Source organism: Salvelinus sp. IW2-2015, unplaced genomic scaffold (genome assembly GCF_002910315.2).
Source record: "Salvelinus sp. IW2-2015 unplaced genomic scaffold, ASM291031v2 Un_scaffold4609, whole genome shotgun sequence".
NCBI lineage: Eukaryota > Metazoa > Chordata > Actinopteri > Salmoniformes > Salmonidae > Salvelinus > Salvelinus sp. IW2-2015.
The window spans coordinates 40084-50764 of NW_019945879.1; the positions used below are offsets into that span (position 1 = coordinate 40084).

The 10681-nt window shown below is 47.3% G+C and overlaps 1 protein-coding gene across 1 annotated transcript; it reads right to left on the minus strand.

Moving 5' to 3' along the window:
• Positions 1–8085: 8085 nt before the first annotated feature.
• Positions 8086–9923, minus strand: LOC112077480 (trophoblast glycoprotein-like). The gene has a single exon (XM_024143984.2). It carries the CDS (start codon positions 9637–9639, stop codon positions 8569–8571), a length of 1071 nt encoding a protein of 356 aa, XP_023999752.1. The 5' UTR covers positions 9640–9923; the 3' UTR covers positions 8086–8568.
• Between the last annotated feature and the right edge of the window lie 758 nt (positions 9924–10681).

The window sequence follows — 10681 nt, forward strand, 5'->3', positions numbered from 1 at the left end:
CAGAGATCGTCCTCAGTTTCCTAATTAGATCGGAATTATCCTGAATCCATTAATGATTAATTTGGAGTGGCATCATGTAATATTGACTTGATCGAGAAGCGAGGAACCAGGAAACCGAGCGACAGACCCGAGGAGACGTAAGAGCAGGACAGGATGAAGAAAGAGGAAAGAGCAGACGAGAAGAGAGAGAGAGAGAGGAGAGGGAGACCAGGACCGAGGAGAGAGAGACGAGATAGACGAGAGACGAGACGACGAGAGGAGAGAGACGAGACGAGAGACTTCAAGAGCAGATTGAGAAGGAGACGAGAGATCGTTCGAGAGACAGACAGAGAGAGGAGACGTGAGCAAAGAGAGACCAGGGACAGACAGAAAAAGAGAAGTGAGTGATGGCAGACAGCAGAGGAGAGAAGTGACTGCGAGACAGGAGAGAAGAGACAGACAGACAGAGAGACACGAGAGAGAGAGACCCGACAGACAGACAGACAGACAGACAGGACAGACAGACAGACCAGACAGTACAGACAGGACAGACAGACAGGGACAGACCAGTTACAGACGACAGACACATGACAGACAGGACAGACAGTACAGACAGACAGACGAGGACAGACAGACAGGACAGACACGGACAGACGGACAGACAGATTTAGACAGAACAAGACAGACCGACAGGATGAGAGACGGGAACGCGAGGAGAGACAGAGAGGGAGAGAGAGGACAGGAAAGAGAGAGAGAGACAGACCAGACCTATACGTGGGGGAGTAAACCAAAGTTTTTTGATACCACTTGCCAATTTTCGCTTAGGTTTTCCTACTTACAAGCATGGTAGAGGTCTGTATTTTATCATAGCGTACACTTTCAAACTGTAGAGACGGAATCCTAAAAAACAAATCCCCATAAAATCACATTGTATGATTAATTTAAGAGTACATTAATTAGCATTTTATTGCATGACATAAGTTATCTTTCGATACATCAGAAAAGCAGAAGAAAAACATTAAAATATTTGGTACAGAAACCCCTTGTGTTTGCAATTACAGAAGAGTTCACTACGTTTCCTGTTTAGTTCGACTAAGGTTCTGCAACACACTGCAGCCAGGGATACTATTTTTGCCCACTCCTCCCCTTTACAGAATCTCTTCTTCCAGATCCTTTCAGGTTCGGGGGCTGTCGCTCGCGCGGCAATGAACCGAAGTTCAAAGCTCCCTCCAAAGATCTTTCTATTGTGGTTCAGGTTCTGGAAGACTGGCTAGTCCACCTTCAGGACCTTGAGCATGCTTCTTACGGAAGCCACTTTCCTTACGTTGCCATGGGCTGTCGTGCTTCTGTGGCGTTGTCATGCTGAGGAACAGACCCAGCCACGACCCATCTTTCCACCTGCTCTTACTGATGGCCAAGAGGGTTGTTGCCAATGATCCTCGCGGATACATGACCCCATCCATCCTGTCCCCTTCAATACGGTGCTTGCAGTTCGTCCTGTCCCCTTGGCAGAAAGCATCCCCAAAGACATGATGTTTCCACCCTCCATGCTTCACGTGTCTGGGATGGGCTTCTTGGGTCTGTACTTCATACTTCTTCTTCTCCAAACACGCGAGTGGGCAGTTAGACCAAAAACAAAACAGCTTCTCTATTTTTTGTCTCATCAGACCACATACCTTCTCCCCATTCCTTCCTCTGCTTCTCATCAATTTGTACGAGATTTGGCGCAAAACTTCAGAAGCAGGCCTTGCATATGCGCTGCCATTGGCTTAACAGGGGTGTACTTGCGGTGCGCTCGACAGGATTTTCGCCATTGCACGTGCGTCACGTGTGTTACTAATGGTTTTTTTTTGAGACTGTGGGTTCCAGATCTCTTCAGCGTCAATTTGCCAGGGTTCCTGGCCGTTGTGTAGTTTTGGCTGACCCTTCATTTACCTTGTCCTCATGATCATTGATGCCCCACGAGGTGGAAATCTTGCTATCGTGAGCCCCAGACCGACGCCGGCGTCGCATTGACCGTCATCTTGAACTTGCTTTCCCGATTTTTATTATATCTGGTCGGCTAAGAGTTGTGTTGCCTTCTCGTTACCAACTGCTCTTGCCTATTGAACCTGTAGCCCATCCAGCCTTTGTGAGGTCATACAATCTTTAATCCTGATGTCCTTACACAGGCTCTCTGGTCCTTCGGCCATTTTGGAGAGGTTGGAATCTGTTTGATTGAGTGCTGCTGGAAGGTGTCTTTTATACTCAGGCTAACGAGTTCAAACAGGGCAGTCTCAATACAGGTAATGAGTGGAGAACAGGATGCTTTCTTCTAAAAGAAAAACTCAACAGGTCGAAAGAGCGCGGAAGAATCTTACTATTTGAGTTGGTTTGTGATCAAATACTTTATGTCAATGCACAATCTAAAATGCCAAAATTAATTATTTTAAAACATCATACAATGTGATTTTCGATCTTTTGTTTTAAGAGTTTCCGTCTCTCACCAGTTTGAAGTTTGTACGTTGGTGCTGGTCTACTACTCGATTAAAAATTCCTACAGGCCTCTACATTGCTTTTGTAAGTAGGAAAACCTGCAAAATTCGGCAGCTGTATCAATGACCTGGTGTTCTCTCCTACTGTATCTAGTTTATTTCTTTTCATATGATTACTGCTTTACACTTCTTATTTTTCCTCGTCTTTCTCACATGTATTCAGTAAGCAGGGCAATGGCTTGAAGCAGAAGGACACACGAACTGTGGTGAATTGTCTCCTATGTTGCCATACTTTGTCAATCGGTTAATTCCTCTTTCATCATTTTAGCTTGAAACGTTACCTGTTGCACTCTTCAGACACACTGTTATTAGTAGCTGCTAGTAGAAAGATAGAAGAGGCATGGAAGGAGATCAGGAAAGGGAGGAGAGAAAGATAGACAGAAAATGAGTGGGTGAGAAAGAAAGCGATAGAGATGCGGAAATTAACAGAAGAAAGAGGAGGAAGGAGAAGGAAAGGAGGAAGAGCAAAGCAAGAAGAAAGCAGTAGGAAAGCAAGGAAGGAGGAAGGGAAAGAAGAAAGAACAAGAGAGCAGTCAAATTGGAGGCATATTGTGAGAAGGACGCAGAAAGAAAGAGGAGAAGAGAAGGAGAGAGCAAGGAAAACACTTCGGCCGAGCTAAGTACAAGAGGAGGAACGGTTGCAAGGAGGGGGAAGGTTGGAACAGCAATTCGAGTGAGAGCGAATGAAGGAAAGACCGAAGAAGCAAGAAAGAAGGAAGCGAGGAGAAGAAGGAGGAAGAGAAGAAGGAAGAAACTGAGAGGCAAAGGAGAATAAGAGGAAGGAAGAAGGGAGAAGGAGGAGAAGGGAAAAGAAAGAGAGGAGGAAGCGAGAAGGTAAAGCGAGGGAGAAGAAGAAATAGAAGAAAAAGAAGAGGAGGAGGAGAAGGGTAAGGAAGGAAGCAGAAAGAAGAAGTAAAGGAGAGAGAGGAAGGAGCAAGGAAGGAGAAGGAGAAAGAAGCAAGAAAGCAGGAGGAAGGGAGAAGGGAGAGGAAGGAAAAGGAGGAAGAAGAAGAAGGAGGAAAGAGGAGGTAACGAGAGGAGGCAAGCAGGAGAAGTGAGGAAGGTAAGGATAAGAAAGAAGTAAGAGAGGAGGAAGGAGACGGAAAGGATAGGAAGGGAAAAAGAAGAAGAAAGAGGAGGAGGAGAAGAAGAGGAAGAAGAAGAGACGAAGAGGATAGGAAGAAAGGAGGAACGGAGAATAATAGAGAAAGAGAAGAAAGAAGGAAGGAAGAGAAGAGAAAGAAGGAAACGAGGAGGCAAGAAGAAAGGAAAGAGGAAGAGAGGCAGGAGGAGAAGGAGAAGAAGACAGCGAAAGGAAGGAGAAAGAAAGAGGATAGGAAGGAGAAGGAGAAAGAGAGGAAGAGAAAGAAGAAAGAAGGAGGAAGGAAGGAGGAAGGGAAAAGATGAGAAGAGTGAAAGAGAGAGAAGGAGGAATTGAGAAGAAGAAACAGAGGAGAGGAAGAAAGTTAGGAATATGAAGAAGAGGAGAAGAGGAGAAAAAGACTGAGCGGTAAAGAGAGGAGGAAGGAGAAGGAAAAGAGGAAGAGAAAAGAGGAGGAAAGGAGAAGTGAAGGTAGCCGGACTTGAAGGGAAAGAGAAGAAAGAGGATGTGACGGAGAAGGAAGGAGAAGAGAAAAAGACGAAAGAAGGAGGAAGGAGAAGGAAAGAGGAAGAGATAAGAGGTAGGAGAAGAGTGGAGAGAAAGGAAGGAGGAAGACGAAAAGATAGAGGAAAGAGACGGAAGGAGAAGGAGAGGAGGAAGGAAAGAAGAAGAAGAGGAGGAAGGAGAAGGAAGGACAGCAAAGAAAGACAGAAGAAAGAGGAGAAGGAGGAAGGAAAGAGGAAGAGAAAGAGGTAGAAGGAGAAGGAAGGAGGTAAGTCTGTCCGAGAAGAGAAGAAGAAAGAGGACGGACGGACAAGAAAGAAAAAGGGAGGAAAGAGGAGGAGAGAAGGAGAGAAGAGAGAGAGAAAGATGGAAGGGAAAGAGAGAAAGGAGGAAGGCAGAGAAGAGGAGAGATAAAGAAGAAAGGAGAAGGGAGGAAGGAGGAAAGGAAAGAGAAGGAAGAAGAGAAGCAAGAGGAAGAGAAGAGGAGGAAGCGAAAGGAAGGAAGAAAGAAAGAAAGAGAAAGAGAGGAAGGACGAACGAAGAGTGAAAGGAAAGAGAAGGGAAAGAAGAAAGGTGAACAGAGAGAAGAAGGAGAAAGAGAGAGAGAAGAAGAAGAGAGGGGAGAGAAGAAGAGGAAGAGGAGAGGAAGGCAGGACAAGAAAAACAGCGCATTTCCAGGTGAAGAGGGAATATGGTTCATGAGAAGAGAGAGAATCAAAAGCGTAAGTTAAAACTAAGGCTCATGTTTCATTGTTGTTCTGGTGCAATTTGCGGTACCAATAGCACTCGTAGGGTCAGCTAATGTATCATGGTCGCTGTCCATTGGTGCTGATTCTCTGCCTAGTTCGACCGCTGGTTGCTGAAACGGACAGCGTGTGTGAGAGAGAGATTATCTGAAGGTCAAACTAACTGTTACCCAGTCACAGTGACCCTCCTTATCACTCACCAGCCGCTCCCCCGGCCCCTCGCCTCCCCCCCCCCCATCCCCGGGAGATGGGTCTTACTGAATCCCGTTTGACCTTGTCGTTATAAAAGCAAACAGCTGCGGTCTTCTGTCTGACTGTTCATTAACTGCGGCGTGCAGCGAGCCGATGGGTTTCTGGGCCTATCATCATTCTCCTGGTCTTAGTCACGGCTCTGATCAGATTAAACCACGGGAGGCTGGTGGCACCTTAATTGGGGAGGACGGGCTCGTGGTAATGACTGGAGTGGAATCAGTGGAACGGTATCAAATGCCTGGTTTCCATGGTTTCCATGTGTTTGATGCCGTTCCATTCGCTCCTCTCCAGACGTTATTATGAGCCGTCCTCCCCTCAGCAGCCTCCACTGGATTAAACTATATTCCGGTTCTGCCATAACCGTCTCACCGATAGCTCTCCCGTCCCGCCACCCGCCGACGTACCGGAGCACACTTAGGTCGTGTTGAAACGTTCTCCTCTGCCGCAACCAACAGCCCCGTTCTTAAACTCGGTTGGTAATGTGACAGAGATGTGCTTCTCTCCACCAAAGTGATTCAGCGTTTCTCTAACTTTACAAATTGTCCCTCATAATGTCCTAACGACCGTAGAATGGCTTCCATAGATTATTCATCATCAATTTCCTTTTACTCATTTCTTTGGGGAACAGGCCTGCTGTTAGTTACGATTGTTCTCTTTAAGAACTGCAGAATAGCCCTAGTCCTATAGGCTCTGTCTCCTGGCATATACTGGGGAGTTATGTCGCTGAGGGATCTCTCTCTCTCTGTCGCATATAATACGTGGCTCACTGTTCAACAGGAAGAGGCATTACATTCACAGACCTCTACTGTTCTACTCATGGCTCACTGTTCAACAGGACGAGACATCCCAGTCACAGACCTCTACTGGTCTCAGCTGCCTAATTATTTATTTGACTGGGCTGAATGGTTTGGTTTTTATATACGTTATAGCTCCTTCAAACTTCATATTCATATCACTACACATGGGAGTATATGACGTAAACTTAACACTTGGGGATTGGTCCACCTCCCAGTCTGGATTGGTCCACCTCCCAGTCTGGATTGGTCAACCTCCTAGTCTGGATTGGTCAACCTCCCATCTGATTGCTCCACCTTCCCAGACTGGATTGGCAACCTCCCAGACTGGATTGTCAAACCCACTCCCAGTCTGATTGGTCAACCTCCAAGTCTGGATGTCAACCTCCCACGTCTGGATTGGTCAACCCCAGACTGGATTGGTCAACCTCCCAGACTGATTGTCCAACCTGCCAGACTGGATTGGTCCACCTCCCAGACTGGATTGGTCCACCTCCTGAGTCTGGCATTGGTCCAACCCTCCCATTCTGGATTGGTCAAACCTCCCAGTCTGATTGTCAACCTCCCAGATCTGGTTGGTCAACCTCCCAGACTTGATTGGTCATAACCCTCCCAGACTGGATTGTCCACCTTCCCCAGTCTATTGGTCCACCTCCCAGTCGTGGTTGCTCCACCTCCCAGTCTGGATTGTCCACCTCCCCAGACTGGATTGTCCACCTCCCCAGTCTGGATTGGTCAATCTCCAGTCGGATTGGTCCACCTCCCAGACTGGATTCGTCCAACTCCCAGACTGGATTGGTCCACCCCCAGTCTGGATTGCGTCCACCTCCCATCTGGATTGGCCACCTCCCAGACTGGATTGGTCACCTCCCAGTCTGGATTGGTCAATCTCCCATCTGGATTGGTCCACTCCCAGACTGGATTGGTCCACCTCCCAGACTGGATTCGTCCACCTCCTAGTCTGGATTGGTCCCACCTCCCAGTCTCGGATTGGTCAACCTCCCAGTCTGGATTGTCAACCTCCCAGACTGATTGTCCACCTCCCAGTCTGGATTGGTCAACCTCCCAGTCTGGATTGGTCAACCTCCCAGACTGGATTGGTCACCTCCCAGACTGATTGGTCCACCTCCAGTCTGGATTGGTCGACCTCCCAGTCTGGATGTGTCGACCTCCCCAGTCTGGATTGGTCAACCTCCCAGACTGCGATTGTCCACCTCCCAGACTGGATTCGCCAACCTCCCAGACTGGAGTCCCCACCTCCCAACGGATTGTCTCAACCTCCCAGACTGGATTGTCCACCCCCAGACTGATTGTCAACCCCCAGCTCTCGATGTCAACTTCCCAGCTGGATTGGTCCACCTCCCAGTCTGGATTGGTCCACCTCCCAGACTGGATTGGTCAACCTCCCAGTCTGGATTGTCAACCTCCAGACTGGATTGGTCAACCTCCCCAGTCTGCGATTGGCAACTTCCCAGAGACTGGATGCTCCCACCTCCAGTCTGGGATTGGTCCACCTCCCCAGACTGCATGCATACTCATCGTACTTCACATCCTTTAATCCATCTCTTTTCACTCTCCCTTTTCTCACTCACTCACTCAAACACTCAAACGCACGCAAGCGCACGCACACACACACACACACCACACCACACACACAACACACACACACACACACCACACACACACACACACACACACACCACCCACACACACACACACACACACACACACCACACACACACACACACCCCCACACACACACACACACACACACACACAGTCGTCTCTTAATTAGTTATTGATGCATATGAAGAAAAAATGATCTGGGACAGAAGTTAAAGATCCATGCTCTCTCGCATCAACTAGCTCTCACAGTCTCTCGTCAGAATTAGACGTTCATCCGTGTTTCTCAAACGTCAAATTTCAAAGTTGTTGAAGGTTAAAGGTTAGGCATTAAGTATGAATGGTTAAGTTCAGGTTTTAAGGTTTAGGATAGGCTTAAATCTAAAAAAAATAAACGAATTAAAACTTCGTTTCGGCACAAAAGGTTTCCGCGTCATCTCCCGACATCCGCAGGCATGGATGGACGTTGAATATTGATTTGTATCACGGGTGACCTGGCTGCTCAACATACATACTCCCATTAATAATTCTCTAATTGTTTTATTAAACAGATACGTTTTCTACTGTAATTACAGTTTATACATGCACTTACATACTGATACAGTCGTTTAGAATAATCTGTAGAAGGAAGTCAAACTATTTATTCTGTTGTCGAAACTAGTCACTCAACTAAACCGGCATACTGTACATTTATATTTTAACAAGTCGTATGTGTTCTCATGTCTCCATAATGGAAGATAAACATCTTTTCATTTTGTGTTGTACATGGTATATTTACAGAAATGTATAATTCACAGATATTTACAATAAAGGTCCATATTGATCACTTCTTTTGAACGCACATTGTATTTGTCCCTGTTGGACAACAAAGTCTGTTGTTTTCCAAATCATTGGCTACATATTATAAACAACTACAGTTGATATCAGTCGAGAACAAAACGGATACTAATTGCTCTTCCGTTCATGAAACAGTTTACTCTGTACATAAAACAACGGTTGATAATGGCATAGATTGAGGGAGTGGACGTTAAACATTAAACGGCAACGTTAGCCAACCGGGGATCGGAGTCCTGCTCGTACCGGTAATGGTACACTTCCATCTGGTCGCGGCACGCATCACGGATGTTATTAAGCCACCGTTTGATGCCTCTCCGGTTTAGATAGAGCACCATGAGGAATACAATACCGATCAGTGCCATGACTATCCCTAGGAACACGTAGGACACCGCCTCCAAGTTCTCATTGAGACAATCCACGTCCTCACCGCGTAACCGCTCCAGTGGAATCCCCTTCTTGGCATCAGGCTCCGCGCATAGGAGGCGCGCAGCGTCCACGCACTGAGAAGAGTTCTTTAACCAGAAGTAGAACGACTCAAGTTCACAGTTACACCTGAAAGGATTTAGTGACAAATAAATGCGCACTCTCTTGTGGTGGTACAAACTAGATATGTTCTCTTTACCAATGTTCTCGAAGGAGTTGTTGGTGAGAACTAAAGTGTGGAGGTTGAACGCGTCCAACCGTGAGATGGGTATGGTTTTCAACCGGTTGCCTGACAGCTCCAGCCGGTGGAGGTTGCGTAACGTTTCGGTGCCCTGCAGCGCGTTGGAGAGCTGCGCCACGGCTGGAGCAAGGAGCGAGTCGTTCAGGTAAAGAGAACGGAGCTCCCGCAGACCGTGAAACGCCCGGTCCGAAATATACACCAACGGGTTGTGGCTCAAATCCAGTAAATTCAACCTGGGGAGTCCCGTAAAAGCGTCAGCCTCGATCACCATGATCCCATTATGTGACAGTGAGAGGGTCGTTAGTTCGAGTTCCGTCCCGTTATTCGAGGAGAACGCTCGTCCCGGTAACGTTGAGATGTTGTTCCCCCTGAGTATTAACGTGGTCGCCCACGCCGGTATGTCACCCGGTAACTCAGTGTGTTCGGCATCCCGGCAGGTCACCGTCCCGGAGTCTCTGACACAGATACAGGATAACGGGCACTCTTCCTCCGCTTTGACAGAAGAAAACAACAAACACACGAACACAGCCTCGGCTAAGAAACAAAAACACTGGCCTTTCGGAAAAGAAAGAACACCTCGTAAAACGGCACCACAAAAATACATTTTTACAATAGGTCAGTTAGACGCCTTGCATAACGTCGTTTCGAAGAGGGATGCAGGACACACTTCCCTCTCTCTGAGGCCACAGGTCAAGTAGTTTCGTCGGTGAGTTTGCTTGAAAAAACACTCAATAGTCTTTATTCTTCTTCATTCTCGCATTCCTTTTCTCTCTCGTCCCCCCCCAAAAATGTGTCCAGTCTCTCTCTCTCCCTCCGGAGTTGACGCGCAGTGAGGTGACAGTATGAGTACAGTAGAATGTTGGCAGAGCTGCGACGTGAGATGGTAGAAGAAGAAGAGGCTGCGGGTTAGGCTGTGTGGACAGCAGCTTATTCCCTCTCTCATCTCCGCTCATACTCCCCCCTCCCCCACTCTTCTCCTCTCGTCTTATCGAGGTGTCTTTTTGACGTCTCGTTTAGTGAGTGAGTGCAGTCAGATCCGAGGAGAGGATTCCCGCGGTAGCCACTCTCACAACACTCTCACAACGCACTCTCAACCAGCCATCCAGCCAATGTTGCAAGAGGACCACCGATCCGCATAGACTTGACCTCGAACCTGACAAGAACAGAACTTTACCTGCTTCTCCTTCTCTCTTCCACCCCCAGTCAACTGCGTTGCATGGAGAGAAACATGCGAACCACTTCAGCCTGAGCTTTGATGGAGAACCGCTGGCTGTGAGAGAGAAGGAGTGGCGAGTCTTGTTTCAGCCGTCAGCAGAACAAGAAAGGAGTGAGACACTGACAGTTGACACTGCGGTCCTCGGCTAGACACACCTCTAGTTAAACAGTCACCATTTCAGAGTGCTACCACAACCTTCTACCCGATACATCCCTAGCTTACCTATCCCCTATTACAAGTTAGGTATAAACTACTCCTATTCCACCATTCCACGCTTTACCTTCAGCCAACATTACAATTAAACTCAGTTACGCTAGCTTATTCATACAATTAGCTTACTCAAGCTATTAACCATTATTACAGCATTTTAAGCCTATTAGCTCATTAGCTCATTCCTTAACCTAGAACCATTACCAATTAGCTTATTAGC

Excerpts from the sequence above, each read along its gene's own strand:
- LOC112077480 (XM_024143984.2), bottom strand. The coding sequence starts at position 9,639 with ATGTATTTTTGTGGTGCCGTTTTACGAGGTGTTCTTTCTTTTCCGAAA.